At 32.6% G+C, this 19,131-nt stretch overlaps 1 protein-coding gene across 1 annotated transcript; it reads right to left on the bottom strand.

Annotated features, from left to right (window-relative positions):
* Nucleotides 1–509: 509 nt before the first annotated feature.
* LOC132732226 (uncharacterized) lies at nt 510–18,156 on the bottom strand. Its single transcript, XM_060718617.1, has 14 exons — nt 18,125–18,156; nt 17,164–17,668; nt 16,715–16,785; nt 13,465–13,587; nt 13,005–13,130; nt 12,720–12,797; nt 12,164–12,285; nt 11,481–11,567; nt 10,128–10,226; nt 9,491–9,580; nt 5,261–5,429; nt 2,475–2,557; nt 1,994–2,082; nt 510–1,616 (listed from the first exon to the last, which is right to left on the bottom strand). The coding sequence occupies exons 2-14, from the start codon at nt 17,535–17,537 to the stop codon at nt 1,529–1,531; spliced, it is 1,599 nt and encodes a 532-aa protein (XP_060574600.1). The 5' UTR covers nt 17,538–17,668; nt 18,125–18,156; the 3' UTR covers nt 510–1,528.
* Between the last annotated feature and the right edge of the window lie 975 nt (nt 18,157–19,131).

Genomic DNA, 19,131 nt, shown 5'->3' with positions numbered 1-19,131 from the left:
TGTCATTTCAAATATCATTCATGATTTATATATTATAAAATACAATGTAGCAATGCTTGAGTAAAAGTAACCCTAATATTCAATGACTGATCCTTGGGGATACGTTATTGATTCATTTTATGAAAATTGTAATGTTGCTTTTTAAGATGTCAATATGTGTATATTTCATTTCACTGAGCAAAGTTATCATATGTTTGAATTTTTGAGATTACTGAAAAATAATTGTGGTCTTTAATTGTACAATGATTGATATGTTTTTGTTTTCAGATTTTAAGGGCTTCTCCTACCATAGGTATAATATTAAACTATTACAAATATAGTCGCCGGTTTCTACCGGCGACTAATAACACAGACATCACACCGTATTACCGGCGCCAGTGATGGCAGATCACTGCAGTGATGGCAGATACCTGAAATCTACCGCTCGGTACAGGTAGGTTACAAGTAAAATGGTTTCCTGCGGGGAACAGGATATATATTTTGCTTGCGTGACCCCAAAAGATGCACGTCTATATTAATTGCACGAAATCCTGCAGTTTAGTTAATACTTGAGATATTTTGAACAAAAAAACAGACATTTTCACGGATTTTTCCGAAGCTGTCACTTTTAACCTGCTCAAAATAGTCTAAAAACAGGAAAAATCGAGTCCAAAATTACCTAATAGTATCTCCAGTCAATGGAAAATAGTTTCATAGCAATGAAATGGGCCGTATTTGTGTGATATAATAATATCAACCAAATTTATAACCTACCTGTACCGAGCGGTAGATTTCAGGTATCTGCCATCACTGCAGTGATCTGCCATCACTGGCGCCGGTAATACGGTGTGGACATGGTGTTTTGCAGGTACTGATAAATTTTAATGCTTTCTTGTTTGTGTGTAGGAAATGAGCATAATTGTTGGGATTTTACCCTAAAGTAAACATTTTGGTAGTTTTGTATGTATTTATTTGTGACTCTCTTACGGAGGTGAAAAAGTTAAAATCAAGCACTTTACAGTTGGCGCCAGACAAGTAAGAAACTTTGGATAAATTTTGTGAAAAATCTAAACGTATGACAGACTGTACATTGACAACTTTGCAAAATGCCATTGATTGCACTGTGTGTTAGTGATGTGAATTAGTTAGTTAGTGATGTGAAGGAAATGGAGTATCCTGCACCTTCATGTGGGTGGGGTAAATATAGATTCTTGTGAGTCTTATTTTTAGGAGCAATGCATGTAAACTATTATTTTCTTAAATGTATGTGATATATCCTTGAATAATGCTGTGCAACTAGTTATCCGTCTGTGTAACATATTTTGAAATATTTGGAATCGTGTTTTAGGTCTCACTGAACTACGAAATTGTTCATTTTTAGGTCCACTGTCCCCGTAAGTCTCACTCCAAAGGGTATATGGCACCAATAAAGTACGTTTTTAACGTCCCGCTTGATTGGTTGTTGACATTCAATAACGTGATTTAGGAAAATATTCACCAGACTCTTAATAGTATACATGTAGTTCGGTTTGAATGTTTATTGATGATGTTACTTGACATTTTTATTTTTATTCTTTTTCTTTTGATCTGGTTGCGGCTCTGTAAAATCTGATCCAAGTACGTGTCCTTCGAGGCCACTGAAAATTTGAAGCATTAGTATTTGATATGTGTTAATAAAAATGTCTAAAAATAAAAATCATCAAATAGAACAAAGTGAGTCCAATATGATATTATTCTAATAAAATATGTAAATTATATTATGTAAATTATATTTTAGTGACACAATCATGGACGAATGATTATCGCGGCGGACTAGTATTCTAAGTCCACAGGCCCATGGGTTCAAACCTCGTCAGGGGGGAAGCCGTAGTTCCCTTGCACAAGAAACTTTACACTGATTGCTCTGTACTGCCTGGTTCCAGGAACGGATTTCCAGACTTTTGGTCAAGTGTGGACAGAGTTCGGTTTTCGCAGTTTTACTTATAGAACTAAGATAGAACATGTTAATACATACAAAGCTCGAAATCCAGAACAAACTTCAATTACACATTTTCCAGTTCCACTGTAAGTGTAATCACCCCTTTCTCCATCATCCCAGCGAACCTTGAATGTTTAAATTATCATTAAACTGATAGTAACCGTGGTACGTTCGGTTATTTAAACAACAATAACAACAACAACAACAAAGATTATCTTTGTTCTGAAGTACACAAGAATGGGATTTTAATGGTAATCAGAGATTATTAAGACTGGCATTATAATAGTTCAGTTTTATGAATGTGTGTGAAACACTTTTGGAACGCATTCATTTTATTTACTCCTAAGGGTTTACCAATTAAATACTTTATTTGCAATATTCAGCCTACAAAATTTCTACAATCTATACAAATGACAGATATGCATCAAACGACATATAATTATTACATAAGCATTTTACCAAACATTTTTACACATATTAAGTTATAGTCCAACCGATACAACAAATGTAAACGTACTGTCGCTTTCGGCCCTGCAACTCTGGTAACGACGCCTCTGTGCCTGTTTTGGGCGTTTCCTTTAGAATTTGTCCAATCTTTACCTAATGAAATATCACGAAGTCATTTTACGGCATAATATCATTGATTTTTAAGTTAAATTCAGAAATAACAAACAATTATCATAGTATTGCAAGCCATCCATCAGTCCCCTACCGGTTAGAACCCCAGCAACATTCTGAAGCCCCATTGGTCATTGAATTATATCATTGAATGAATGAATAAATGAATGAATGAATGAATGAATGAATGAATGAATGAATGAATAAATGAATGAATGACATGGATAAACTTAAATCTTTTGAGTTCTTAGTTTGTCTGTATCTAAGTAATATGTTAATGTTTCCCTAATTATGTTTATAAAACAGATTATCAAAAGATCCAATTTTCTCAGGATGAATATGTATAACTGATGTTTCAAATTTTCTCTATTTTAAGTAAATTTGTTGGAAAAGTTCCAATGTCTTTAAAAGTGATCTCAGGAAACAGTTTTTAGAAACGGACAGACAGACCAACTGACAGAGACTCTGAGGATAAATCTTTAAACATCCCTGGTTGTTACCAGAACATTTAAAAAAGCAAATTCTTAAACTAAAAGAAAAAAAGAAGAAAATTTAAAGAAAAAAAATCAAGTAAATTTCAAGTTGAAATGAAAATAATCATGGTGAACCATGTCTTATAAATCTAATCATATAAGAAGTAGACCTTGATAATGAATGTCTTTTTTAAATTTGAAGTAAATCCATGGAGAAATAAGAAAGTTAAAGAATGAGTAAGAAACATTCAACGTTTAAAGGAGAAGATAATTCTGGAAATATGGACGCTAGATTTATAACCCTTGTCATATTATTATGATGTGGGAGTTTGAAGGAAATGCTTTAAAAATGAAGAAGTTTGCGTAAAATATGATAATTTCAAGAAAAAATCTAAGTTCAAGGGGAAAATAATTCTGGAAATAGTCAAGCTAGAGTATTGAACCTTCTCCCAAATGACTTGAGTAATAATAAGACACATATATATGAAGTTTATAGTAGATACATTATGAAATAAAGAAGCTAAGAAAAAAATTTCTTTTTTTCTTTTCATGAAAATTCTAAGTTCAAGGGGGGTAATTCTGAAAATTTTGTGCTACAGTTGTAAACCTTGTCACATATATGATGAGGTTGATGATCAGAAACATATATTTTTAGTTTCATAAAAAACGTTTTCACTACTTTTTGAGTAATGACATATATTGTTATATTTGCCATATTTTAAGCTTTTGGTGCCATAGCAACCAAAATTTTCAACAAAGGAAGAAAAGGAAAAAACATAATCTGCATAATCTCCAGACTACCATCTATCCATTTATCAAGTTTCATAAAAAGACTTTCAGTATTTTTTGGGTTATCGCGGGATCCAATTTTTGTGGACGGACGGACTGACGGACGGGCGGACGGAGGGTAAACATAAAGTCCCCTTTAGTTAAACTGGTAGGGGTTTTATTACGGCCTCTTGTATAACTTTAACAAACGTTTTTTTCTTCGACTTACTGACTGACTGCATGATAATGTTAATATGTTTAAAAACAGTGTTTGTCAGGGGAAAATGTACCTGGTCTAACTTCACAACCGACTGTGATTGCTTGCCCAAACTGCAGTTTTCGAGGTTAATCTAAAATGAGAACACCATTATCAGATGCCCCATACCTGTACACGTTATCGTGACCGTCCGCGTACCTTGCACGCTCTCCTTAACCCTTTCCCCCATGAGCATATTGTGAAAAATGGACATTTTCACTGAAAATCCTCCTCTTACAAGTTCAAACTGCTATGAAACTATGAAAAATGCTTCAATACTAATCAAACTTGGCACAAATGTTGACTGGACCATTGCCTTTGTAACAACATGCTCAGTCTTAAATTTCCTGTTACCATGGCAACGAGGGGACATCTCAAAATTGCCAAAAATCACTTTTTTGCCTCGATTTTTTCCATCAAATTTTTTTTTCAAAGTGCTGCAACTTCTCAAGGGATTGAGATAGAGTCAAAGGCTTTTCGGCGTTGGTTACACGTTACCTTATGATCAACCTGGGGTCATTTTAAACCTCTCACAAGTCCAAAATTTTCTTGGCAATGAGGGGGACTCCGCCCCCCTTCAAACCCACCAAACAGAAGGGGGAACACCCCCCTTCTGGCAACCCCCTGATGTATTATTTGGATTGGGGACGGCGCCGAAAAAATGGTCACTTTTTTTAACAACATTTCTCAAACGAAAAACAGTGTTTGGGTCTAAATAGGACATTTTTTCACTGTTTGAGGCCTCAAAAAGGGGGGGTGGTGGGCAAAAAGCCGTCCAAACACGCTTATATAAGGGAAAAGGTTAACAAAAAATGATGAAAAACCTTGGAATCACCCAAAAATTAGTTTTTCCATGTTAACATGTGGTCTTTTACCTAATTTTGGTGAAAAATTGTTGTTTTGTAACATTTATATTTTTTCAGTTAATAAAGAAAATACAAATTATGTTATGTGTTGTATTTCCTACATAGTCTTATTTAAATACAGTGGTTGCTGTTAAAACTGTGTTTGTGCAGGCGCGCATGTTACTGTCTTGCATTATATTAGAAATGGGAAATAAGTACATGTATAAACATTAAATTCATTCTTGTGATATTTACATATGTAGTTTGAAATTGATCATTATATCATGATTTCATGAATTGTCAAAAATAACATAATATTATACTAAAAACAATATCATTTTACCATCATGATCATATTCAACTACTTGTACTCGCCGGACACGGCCTCCCGCTGGTGGCAAATTACTTCCCGATTTCTCCCCGTATTTATTTGTCGACTGATTTGTGTGCATTCGGGTGATCAAAGATTTTCGCACATCACTTTGAACTTCTTCAATCATAATCTTTATAAACTAAAGAAAAAATGTAAATATACACATTTAGAGATGCAGTTTGTTTTTGTAAGAAGTTATTGCGAATGGAGTTATATAAGGCAAAGAAATAAACTTTTTTTACGGTTAAATCTCCTCTAATTTAACATTTATTCCTCTTTACAGGCATAAAAAAGTTACTCACTGGTAATTTAAACAGGTTTTTGGCATTCGCTATAACAAACTTCATTTGTTTTAATACTTGCTTGTCTGTTCAACGTCGTTTTCAATGCATATATTGTCGTCCACATAATCGGTTTTCCTTGATAACTTATCACTAACCACCAATTTTTCTATTTGTGATTGGCTTCTTATATCATGTGTTTTTCTAAATCAGCGAATCTTGAGAGATAAATGACAATAAGAAACAATGCCCGGGATCAGTTGTCACTGCAACTTTCCCCCTTGCATGAGCGAGCAAAGAACCAGCGAAACTGTGATTACAATTCTGATGCTCTCAAAATAGAACTAGCCGGGAAGATTTATTCTATGATTTAATTGAAAGATTTTGTACATAAGCATACAAAAAATTAGAAAACAAAGTGATCCCTCGGAAACATTAATCACATCAAAACTATATGAAAATTGCAGACTCAGTTTGATTGAGTCTGTACATGAGATATAATGAATAAGTACAACATCCCTCACACCCCCTAGCACCGGCTTGAGCGGTACTCAATTCTCAACATTCAATAGTGCTGGCATCAATGATCCCGAAGGACCCCAAAAAGCCACATCAAAAAGAATTAAACTTTCGTCTTATAAATCATGTAAATGTTGCAATTTCAGCAATGGTGAATTATCACCTGCAATTTTGACAGAAAATGAGCGTGATGCTGGAAACAGAAATAATAAATTATTCTCAGTATAAACATTAGGATATAATTTAAAATCAGTCGTTATGATAATGAATCAAATTTAATCTGAATCTAACATAATGTATATGTATGTTTTGTCGAAATTATACACCGTATCTTTGCATTTCCTTTTAAGGAAATAATCGGGGGTTATGTTTTTGGCGGCAATAGTGCACTAGTGTTTTGTAATTAGTAAAACGGACATTCGAGGTTTATTTGTCAAGCCGTTTAGATGTGAATTTAGCGAAAATATTGAAATATTTTCGACTACTTTATAGATAAAGTTTTGTATATGTTTCTAACAATTGTTTTCTTTTTCAGGGTTATGAACAGCCCAGAGCAAAGTATAAATGTGTCTCATAAGCGAAATAAATATTATCCAAGGGCTTTTAAAAGATCAATGAGGCATATTCATTTAATTCTGTTTGATTCACTGCATATTATCATTATATTTGCATATAATAATGTACGAGTATATGAAATGAGTTTATTTTAGGGAGTAATGATATGTGCCTTTTTCGCATTTATAATTTTCAAAATACGTTTCCTTTTCCTATTATGACTTCAAAGGTTCGACCGCTAACTTTGGCTTTTATGTCAGGTAGGTTCAAAATTTCTACATATTACGTAATTATCGAAAATACCAAATGAAATGACAGTCAGTCGTTTTAGTTAAAAAACATTTCAGCCAATAGAAAATTGACATTCAAAACATTTAATTACTCTGTCTTCCTGGGAAAAGTCTTCAAATGATTGGCGACCACCTCCGAACTGTGACATCGGAACAAGTCTAAATGATTCTGGGGTCAGTATCTCGAAGCTATCGTTAGCATAACGACTGTCGTAAGCCTCTCGTTAAGGTTTTTACTGGTATCTCGAAACTCTCGTAATTAACGAATAATCGTTAAAATGCCCAATTATTAACGGTTGCGTTGAAGGTGTCGTATAGCTCTCGTTACTATCACTTTGGCACAAAAGGAAGAATACTTCGAATTTAAAATACACAAAAAAATGAGAATTATATCACCTTATTGATAAAAATGATGAACCTACATAAATATGATATTTTATTTCTTTTTCTCACATATCAAACATATGTAAGAGCTCTTTTAGTTTACATGAAGATGTATATTTCAATGCAGATGAAAAAAAATCATATAATAACTGAAGCATCGAAAGGAATAAACTCTGAAATGTGTAATATTTGCACAAGACAATATAAATAAATATTTGCATGTACATAATGTTAAAAATGTAACAAAATTCGGTACTTTTTACAGAATTATATTTCGAAAAGTTACCTGTGATGTAATTATTTAATGACATTACGTTACGCTGCAAAAATCAGTACAACAGATAGGCATGAAATATATGGAATTTCTGTTTGTTTAACGTAACAGATTGAAATATTTTGCTCTTGCCAACACCAGCTGATATATTTTTACTTGCTATATTTAAATTTGTAATACATAATCCTTTCTTAATCCTGTGTTAAAGACAAAATGAAAATTTATCCATAAATTAACAGAAGATTATATAAAAATCTGGAAACAAAGTGATCCCTCGGAAGCGTTAATCACAACAAAATTACAAGAGAACTGCTGACTCGGTTTGATTGAGTCTGTACATGAGGGATAATGAATACGTGCAACATCCCTCACGCCCCCTAGCACCGGCTTGAGCGGTACCCAATACTCAACACTTAATAGTGCTGACATCAATGATCCCGAAGGACCAGACAAATATAACAACACTGAAGTGAACTTAGTGAATATCCAATGAAAATAGTATTTTTTTAATATTAGACAGGTTGCGTGACCTTATATAAACGGTTGTTTGTAAATATAACCCTAGCAGTCAGGCGAGGTTTATATTGCAAACAACCGTTTATATACGGCCATATAACTTGTCAGGAATATTTATAACGAATTTATAAAGCTTCGAAATCGGAAGTTCTTTTTAAAGAGTAAAATTAAGATTTCCAGCTCGTGAAAATATATGGAAATTTATCATGTTTCGTGAACATATTCTATATTTCACTCAAACGAAAAACATCTTAATATTTCTTTAAAACTTAACCCATCCTCGCTGTCGTCGTTGTATCATCATCATTATCATAGTAATAATCATTGTCACTGGTATATCACGATCGTTGTTTTAACTTACATAAGAAAAAAGAATTCTAGATTAATTATGATGAGATTAAGCGTTTACATTGTATACTAAGCCGAGTTATGGACTAACTTGAATCTTAATTTTATTGTCCTGATATGTGTTTAAATAAACAGACTACTAGGATTCAAAATAGACATTATGACGACTGAGTGTTCGCTATTTACATTCATTTAGATATTTGCAATTCCAATATTTCATCCATGAAAGCAACATTTTTCAAGTTTGAATCTTGAGAGTATACTTACACCCTGAAACATGTTAATTGCTGTAGCCTGAAACAAAATGAGGGAGGGTATTGAGAAGAAGCTCGGCCAGAATATTTGTTTTGACTTAGTAAAGTCTTTAAAATGTCTGATTTCCACTTGCAGCCTTTACTGTCTACAGTCGTTTTCCCTCAGTTACTAGTCTTGCTGTTTCTATTTTAAGTTTTTACCTTTCAATAGTAATCACGTCAGTTTCATAGGAATTTTCAACATTTGCAATTTTTCTTAGTTTACGTTTTGTTACGACCATTCCTTCCTGGTTTAACACACTGTTCGCGGTATTCAAATGTTTACATAATTTAATCGTTAATAACTAACGAGTAAGGAACGAACGATTGCTTAACTATCGCTTTCGAGATACCCGCGCTAGTCTCTCGTTCACCAACCTTCCGTCAATCGTCCGCACGTTCGTAAACGCAAATATAACGATAGCTTCGAGATACTAACCCCTGGTCTTTTCGACTAGTGTAAAAGTAAAATGAAACATACAAGTGAGTTTTAAAAAACCTTCTACAATGTACATGTTAAACAATTTCTATTTTATTTTTTTTGCGAATAAATGTTGAAATATTTTCCACTATACTATTCAGAAAGTTTTGTATATGTTTCTTACATTTCTTTTTCTCTTCCAGGGTTATGTACAGCCTGTTGTATAATTAACGAAAATGTTAAATGAAATGGACAGTCAGTTGTTTCAGTTAAAATCATTCCAGTCAATACAAGATTGACAATCAGAACATTTGATTACCCTGTCTTCCTGGGAAAAGTCTCCAAATGATTGGCGGCCACCTCCGAACTGTGACATAAGAACAAGTCCAAACGATTCCGGTATGTTCGGCTGGTGTATAAGTAAAATGAAACATACCAGTAAATTTAAAAAAGAACCTTCTAAAGTGAATATGTAGAACAATTTATTTTGTAAAAAACTTTAAAACGATGGTCTTTATAGATTGATATTTCGTTTATATCATTTTTGTATCTTTGATACAAATATTTATGTAGGGGCGTCTGTGGCCGAGTGGTTAAGGTCGTTGACTTTAAACCACTTGCCCCTCACCGCTGTGGGTTCGAAACCCGACAGGGACTTTGGATTCTTTCATGTGATGAAGCTATCCAGCTAGCTTACGTAACGTCGGTGGTTCTACTCAGGTTCCCGTCCGTGCCTGAAATAATGTACGGCTGAGGTCTTCCTCCACCAGTAAAGCTGGAACGTCGCCGTATGACCTATAATGTGTCGGTGTGACGTAAAACCCAATTAAACAAACAAACAAACAAATATTTATGCATTGTAATTGCCAAATGTATACATATATTTTTATTCACGATTTATGTAGAAATGATTTTATCATTATAGTTATCTGTTTGCAGAATAACTAGGTACTTACTGTTAAATAAATACGCCTTGAAAACTGTCGACCAGATTTGTAATCAAGTATTTTGCCACCTACTTCAGCCATCAATAATTCGCTAAACTGTCGTGTTTCCTTTGATATGAAATTGTTTTAGATTAAAATGATAAGCTGTTTCAATGATAATATTCTGGTAGAGCCATGAATAATACAATTATCATGGCTTTTTCACTTTAGTTATAAACAGCTATTTGCAAAAGTATTTTGGCTCATATTTCTGTAAACTTGTTTAGTATTGATGAGTAGATATCTTGCTGACAAAATGTTTCGATGATTAAAAACTGCCATCAGAAAAAACAGATAATATATATTCTTTTTTACAATTATTATCAAAGAAAAAAACCCTTAAATATCATGCTTGTTGAATTTCTACAAGGCTTGGTCAGACTCTGATAGAAATATTTATAGTTTAGTAGAGCGCTTATTAGAAACAAAGATAAACACATTACCTGTAACAAGAACGATGCTCCCCGAGAAGGTTTTTTTACACAGGAAAGTATTAAAAAATGAACAAAGGGCAAAAACTCCAAAATTAGACAAGGCAGAGCTATGGTTTTTTGCACTGCACTTCTATTCAATGTGATCTATCTGTCTATAAAGGTTCGTGATGATATCTCTTATAGTTTCAGAGTTATGTCCCGGGTAAAATTCAAAGTGTAAAAATGAACAAAGGGCAATAACTTCAAAATTAGACATGGCTGTGTTAAGGTTATTTAGCATTGCAGTTCTATCCAATGAGATCTATCTACCTACACAGTTTCATGTTGATATCTCTAATAGTTTGATATATACTCAATATTTGTATGATATGTTTGTAAACATGTATTTAATGCAATAAAATATGTTTAAACTACACTAATAGTTTTAGAGTTATGTCCCGGACAAAAGTAAAAAAGTAAATATAAACAAAGAGCAATAACAATCAAAATAAGGCAAGGCAGAATTATGATTCTTTAGCACTGCACGTCTACCCAATGACACCTATCTACGTACAAATTTTCATGTTGATATCTTTTATAATTTTAGAGTTATGTCCCGGACAAAGTTCAAAGTGTTAAAATGAACAAAGGGCAATAACTCCAAAATTAGGCAAGGCAGAGTTACGGTTCTTGTGCACTGCACACCTACTCAATGAGATCTATCTACCTACAAAGTTTCATGTTCATACTTCTTGATGTTTCAAAGTTATGTCCCGGACAAGAAAAGCGGACTGACGGACAAGGCGGCGACTATATGCTCCCCCGAATTTTTTCGGGCAGCATAAAAAGTAAATATCGTTGAACCAATCTTGGCACAAAGAAATGCTAGTGTAGAACGTTATAATCATACTTCGCTTCCTTTTCCTGCTTGGACATAATACATATCCGTTTGAATGCACTTGAATTCCTCCATGGTCTGTAGCAACATTGCTTTAGTCTGAAAAGAAATACGAAAAGAAAAAATTGAAATCATAACGTACACGCTCATGCAATGACATTATTACTTGCAAAATAAATAGATAGACATATTAGATATAATGTTCAACCAATTTAGTATTCACCGGTATCATAATATGTTTACGACAATAAGCAAAATCAACGCAATTTCATAACCTCAGATCCCCTTTCAAAATACCATTCCCACTGTTTTCTGGGTTAGTGCACACGCATTTATTTAATTGGGGACAATAGGCCGCTTGTCATCTAATATAATTGACGTGTCACATTGAAGGTTCCATGATTACCGTTGTAGTCGTCATGGAGATGCATGTGAATTCTCACTGTCCAATTCATGTCGTGCACAGTTCCCATTACGACATTTGATTATTGACGAGTGTCCGTATTTTCTCCTATGCATTTAAATTTACATGTTTATCCAGTCAGTTTGACTTTTATTTCGTAGACTACTTAATGTTTAAATTTACCAAGGGCTTGGTGTGAAACTGTGGCAACACATATGATATAAAGAAGAACTTGCAACCATTTAACATCTAGCTATTTACGAGGTACATGTAGTCATTTTAGAAGGCTCACTTCGCTTAAATCTCCAACTGCTTTATCCGGTCCTTCATGTTGGCTTACTTCAGTAATAAAACCGTCCGTCACTATTATGACTTTATGAAATACTGCCACTTGATTAACTTTTTCCACATATTCTGAAATGCATTTAAAATTCGAATTATTGCAATGAATTATTGCTAATTTAGGCAAGGTTATATACTTATGTCAATACACTTTATACTCAAACAGCTACGAAATGTATATTTTCTCCGATTAAGTGTCGACTCGGTATATATCATTATTTTCAATACATATCACATCATATTCACCTGCTTAAAAGTCGATCTTTGATAAATATCCAGCGAATAAAGTTGCCATTTGATATTAATTTCATATTTCATAATTACTTTGTTTAAAAAGTAGTTATAATTTTGTACCGAGCTGAAAAGGGTGCGGATCAAATTGCTTGAACAATATCCAGCATGTTTTAAATGTAATATTTTAAGTCTTACACTTCTGTCTTCTCAACATAAATTAAAAAAAAACCTTTAACTGCCAAAGAAATTGATAAAAGCAAGGAAAATATTACGCCTTGATGACCGTGCTGTGGCCATTGCCAATGCCAGTCCTTCATCTAGTGGACTTGGTCCTCCAAGCCGCTGATTTTCTAAAATGAAGTAAACTGTGTTTTATTAAGAGACAACGTGTAAAATATGCAAATGTGTTGAACGGAGTTGACAATTCATACTTTTAAAAAGCCCTTTACTGACTTTTTATCATAATTTTATGTTAACTTTAATTAATTTAAATTTGGCTAGACAGTTAAAAGCAACTTCACTGTCTTTATCTAAAGAAAACAGTGTTTTTAACTTACCAACAAGCTGCCAAATCCGCTTGTAGTCTTTCGTAAAACGCTGTTGCACTCGTGTATCGTGACCAAACGTCACTAGAGCGACATGCTCATTGGAAAGCTCATACCGATTGGAGATTTCCTCGAGGCCTACAATTTCAGTTAAAAAATCAACAATTTGAAACGGTCAATGCAATTTTGCAGATATGTTATTATCAAATACTGACGAACAAATCAGATTGAGTTATGCATGATTATCTATAATATATGAAAATGTCACTCTGTATGCTTTAAGCAGCTGATAGAATAAAGTTGATGGGTTTCCTTAACGAAATAAGTTTTATACAGTTTTATATCATCCATATTAAGATTCTTTTTTTCTAATGACTTCTTGACTTTTTCAAAATTGATTATCTCTGACTATGCGTATTGATATACTTAGTATGTAGAATATTTTAAGAAGTCTAAGATTGAAATACATTACCGTTTAGATAATCTAGAACAAATCTTGATGCATGCGTCCATGCATTTTCTTCCGCCATACTTGCTGAGATATCAAGAATAATAATAGTATGAACACCTTGTAAATCTCTAAGTGTTCTCTTTCCTGAAATATCAAAATATCTAATTACTTTGATAATAGCATAGGGAAATTTCTTATTCTAAAATATAGTCAACACATCAAAATTTCAAATGCTAAGCAATACGAGCTACATGTATAAGAGTATGCAGTAATTGCTAAGCTTGTCTTGCACTTGCAGATATGCTCTATAGCTGAAATAATAATATCTGTCATATTTTGCGGCTCGGATCGGAATATCCGTCCCGAGGTGACCCGCCCATGGGCGGGTGACCGAGGGACGGATATTCCGATCCGAACCGCAAACATATGTCAGATATTTTTTCTTGCATATTCTACCATATTCCATTATATTTTATCATTACAACCGTAACTACTTTCATTCAAAAGCGTATGAATTACAAAATCATTCATAACGGTAAAATGACGTCATCTTTATCGTGCCTTTGTACAGCACGCGACTCATCTGGAACCCCCATGCCAGATGAAATTTCCGGCATGGGTAAAACTAACGGAAACGCCAGTCTGATATGCAAGAATATCCTATATTAGCTTTCTAGTCGTAACATAAGTTTAACTATTGCATGGAGAAATGATTTTCAGATTATTATATTAAAATTTTAGTTTATCTTTGTTTGAACGATTGCATGTATTGATATAGATTAAGAATTTTATAAAACAAGGGAGCTTTGAAACTAGCACATACACATGTTTACCACATTGGAATTAGTTGAATCAAAAACATGTTATCTACCATTTGGAGTATAAGTTGAATGACAAATTTAAGATAATATAAGAAATGTCAATATAAACATAATTATGAAAACAAAATCTAACCGACGATTTCGGTTTTTGCTAGATTTCTCCAATAACCTTGCCATGTGCGTTTCATTCTGTCTGTCCAACCATTTTCACAGTATATAAACGATTTGAACCCCAACCGGATCTTGTGAGAAGATTTTAGTGTCAGCCATATTCTGCCACTTCACTTGTTTACGATATTGGTATTTATATTGATACTGATGGACGTTAGGTTAGTAAATCTATATTTATATTATAAGAGAGAAACTTTATTAAACGTCTAAGTTATGCAAAACATAAACGTTAGCACGAAGGCTATAAAATAATCGAAACTCACGAACAGCTTTCAGGTGATCAACACTGAACACGAACAAAAATCCGTCTTATTCCAATGTTGATTTAGTTAAACATTGAATTGTGATATCGAACTACTAAAGTAATCAATAACAAACGATAATTTAGTCATATGCATAACATATTGCTGTATCTTGAACATAAATTTAAGAGTTTTACCAAGGAGGTCATTTCCGTAAACTGAACGTTACTTGCTGGTGATTGTGAACCCTACTTGTGAGTTTACGAATTTTATCTGTACCCTGACTTGTGAGTATTTTTAAAGATTTATTGGAGAAAAAGTTTACGTTCATTGCGATTTTGTATCAATTATTGCCAGAAAATATAAATGATTGTAATAGAATTTTAGTATATAAGGTGGGATCTAAGGTATTTACCGAGAATTGGTTTAACTGATAATATTGTTAATCATTTGTTTAATAAAATATATAATTATATGCTATGTATATTTTTCTTTCGGATCATCATGGAAGAATACAACTGCATAAACTGTTCAGTAAAGACTACGAATTTCAATGACATCATTGACCACATAATTATTCGCCATCCAGACTGCAACTTGAAAATAATAAATAATGATCAGAATAAAATTTCCTACTTAAAAAATTTCAGCGTCACAACCAATAACGTAAACGAAAAAAAAGAAGTTTATAACACCAATAGCTGAAACACTGACAATTAAAATTTCAAAATTTCCCAAATATTCTCCGTTTAAAAAATGCCAAAATTGTCGACGTCTATGAAAGATATACAAGAATAAAAGTCGTACATGTCAGAAAAAGAAAGTCAATGAATTTCTGAGAATATAAAACAGTGTTTAAAAAAGCAGAATGAAATCAACGGTAGGTGTAAAGCTTTCAACATGTTGAAATAAGTAATCTGCAAAAAAATCTTGTAATGATATTTCGAGGTTTTTTGATACGTGACGTTATATAACGGTCACGTCAAAACTAACAACAATGCCGTTGAACTAAATATAAACAATTTATAGTACATATGTAATATTTTAGCTTTATATCTTTCCAAAGAAAAATGAATGGTAAGTGAAGGTGAGGTTTGTTAGTTAATTATTCCTATCAAGAAATAATTGACTTTCTGATTCGTATAAACAGCCACTTCATGCCGGTATTTTCGTAGACAGTGAAAACATGACGAAGCTCCTCCATTCATATGCAGTTTTAGTTACTTACATAGAACTAAAACATGTACCCTTCTCTTGTGACACAATAACTTCATATTCTGCACATTAAAATTTGGAACATACGACAAAAACACAATAAAAATCATCAAAAGTGACTCGCAAGTAATGGTTCAGTGAAAACACAAGTAGGGTACAGATCATTAAAATTGTTTTAGCAAGACGGGTACAGTTATCAGAAATGTCGCCTCTATTATTTACTATGTTTTATCAATATTCAAAGATATTTTCACAAGTGTCTGTCCGGTAACATGAGGTTAAGACAATAAAGTTAAGATTCAGATATGAGTTATAGTGAAATAAAACAATTTTAGGCATACATTTGCTTGTGTAATCGGCGTGTGTTGACATAAACAAAATATGAGGCGAAGAGCACAGCGTTTTATGCGCATATATTTTACGAAGAAGGTTATGGATGTATATTTAAGCAAAGATAAATTATTTCTTAATATGATTCAAATGTTAACATACCGTAACATATTAAATTCAAGCCGATCTTTAATAGTTTAATGTGTCATTACGTCTGATTGTACGTTTAGATGCTGAATTCTTCTCACAAGATCCGGTTGGGGTTCAAATCGTTTATATACTGTGATTTTAACTTGTAAAAGAAAATGCAATGTACACAATCAAATCATCTTTATTGCAAATGTAGGCAAGTCTATTTTACTGATTTTTGTAAGCATTTGGGAAACAACAATGATTTACTTACAAATACTAGTGATCACTTGAATATTAAAGTGAAGCAAAAACAATATAAAACAAACTTGACATATTACAGAAATTTAAAAGAATACGTACTATCGGACTTCATTGTAGAGGCATGGTCTTTGCTTGTACCTTCGGCACCTTTTATAGGTTGTTCCGGTATACTTAAAAGTTAAAAGGATTGTAATTCGCAAATTATCCAGGCTTGTGCACAATATGCATTTAACTTTGTAAAAAAATTCAAATAGTATAAAATTTTATTATTATAAGTTCTGAAAAAAATTAAAATTTCTGAACTAAGAAAATTCTGCTTTTAAAAGTCAATTGTTTTTACCTAAAACTAACTTAAGTCAGAGAGTAAAAATATTAAGTACAAGATTTTTGTTGTACTTAGTTTACCTTAAAGACGGACAGTACATAGGGGTATCCATTGCAAAGTCTTTGTATGTACACATCAATTTATTTACTGAATAAAAGTGGAGATGTAGAATTAAGACAGATAGCAAATTAACTTCCCTCAAAACTCCCTTATAAACTATTACCTCGAAGCTCCTTTAGTTTGTACCGTTTGCTTCTTCTGGTTATCAGCAACGAAGTTGTATTTCTTTACAACTTGTGCTTGTGCAACGGAGTTTTCTTTAGATTTATTTGGCAAGGGTGACTGTGTATCTTGAGGAGTTGTTTCCTTCGTGAACACATTGTCTGATGTACTCTTTTCTGCAGATGCTTTTAAATTTTCTTTTTTATGTGCACGATATACTTCACTCCCATTCTCACTACCTTTAATCTGATATGTTTCAGGACAATTTACATTTTTGTAGTCTTTCTCAGGAACAGCATTTCCATTTTCTATCTCAGTCTTTTCCTGTTTCAAAGTTGCAGAGTGTATCTTAGAATCGTCCGTTGAAACTGTCATCACAAATGTTTCAAGCAACTCAACTCGTTCTTTTAACTCTTGATATTCTTTCTCGTCATGCTTCTGAAGATTATCTTTTTCATCTATGACACTTTCTAGTGCTTTTACCTTGGACTCTAATTCGTCGATTTCTTGAAACATAGATAAACTGTTTTTAAATGTACTTATATCACTTATGTATCATACAGAGTACATGGTGAAAATAAATTTTCAACCTAAATGTATATAAGATTTATCATTATGTTGATTTTATGAAATATATGTGCTGATCAGTCTATAAGAAATTTGTTACTGAATATCAAAGCATTCTTTCAGAATGAAAACAGGAAAGGAAAAAATTTACATCTCACGCATAATTTATTTATTATACTGACATAATGATGAAATGTCACTTTCTTTTCTTTGAAGAAATGGTCGAAAAAACAATGTTATGCTTATTTTATGACAGCAATCTGGAAGTAAAAAAACCTGTTGATATAATTATCTACTTACAAAAGTATAAACAAGTTTAAATATTTATCTTTAATATATCATTGGTACTTTTTATAAAATGCATTCTAAGAACATTTTGTATATTAATACAATACCTCTTCTGTATTGTTCTTGTGTCCTGGCGCTGAAATAATGGTATACAATTCATGTCAAAGTATAAGTCGAAAATTTTGTAATATACACTAAGGCTGTATCTACAACTATTCAAGTTTCTTACATGTCATATTTAGAATAGCGAAAAAATGGCTCTTGCAACATGTAATCGGTAATTAGCTTTAAACAATGGAGTTAATGAATGTATACAATCTTTTAAATTAAAGGGAAAATGGGTTACAAAATAAATTTTGTATGCTGGCATATATCTTGAATGCATATAATTATTATTAACCATATAATTATCGCGTAAACTATCTTACTAACTAGTACGTTTTCGTGTTAATACGATAAATATCAGATATTTATCAGACCATAGATATTTTCTCTGTTAAACAGATAATTAACATATAAATTATATAAAGTATGTGATTTCCAAAATCACCAGAAAAGACCCGAAACTGTCAACACTTACCAGTTAAATCACAGATAATTATCTGTTTACTTCATATAAACCTTTGTGTTTGGTAACTAAAGTATCAGAAAATTATCTTTTATTAATCGTGTTAACAAGAAAACTTACAAGTTAGTCAGATAGTTAACGTGATAATTATATACCACCATAATATTAAGCCTACTAATTGATACAAATTCTTATTGCACTAACTAAAAATATGATATAAAATTCCTATTGATTTTACTTTTAAAAAACATATCTCTTTTTTGTTCTTCTGTGTATAAATGAATCGTTTGTTCCAGTAAACATTTACTGAAAATTCACAGGTCATGTACACTGAATCAACGAAAAAACGTCATTAAAAGTAAAAATAACAGCACTGTCACACCTTCGGGTCACATGTTTTGTGTCAAACCGATGTTATCAGTGTTTTGACGGCCAAAATAGAACGTGTTCTAATTTGCTCGCAAGAAATTATTTTTATGGATGTCACATACTTTCTAATTAAAATGATTCAAGTAGGGTGTCTACATTATGCAAATCAAGAGGATA

Source organism: Ruditapes philippinarum, unplaced genomic scaffold (genome assembly GCF_026571515.1).
Source record: "Ruditapes philippinarum isolate M1 unplaced genomic scaffold, ASM2657151v2 ctg3959_1_1_1_1, whole genome shotgun sequence".
NCBI classification, from domain to species: Eukaryota; Metazoa; Mollusca; class Bivalvia; order Venerida; family Veneridae; genus Ruditapes; species Ruditapes philippinarum.
The sequence above is the reverse complement of the archived record's forward strand: the minus strand, read 5'-3'. Positions and strand labels throughout refer to the sequence as shown.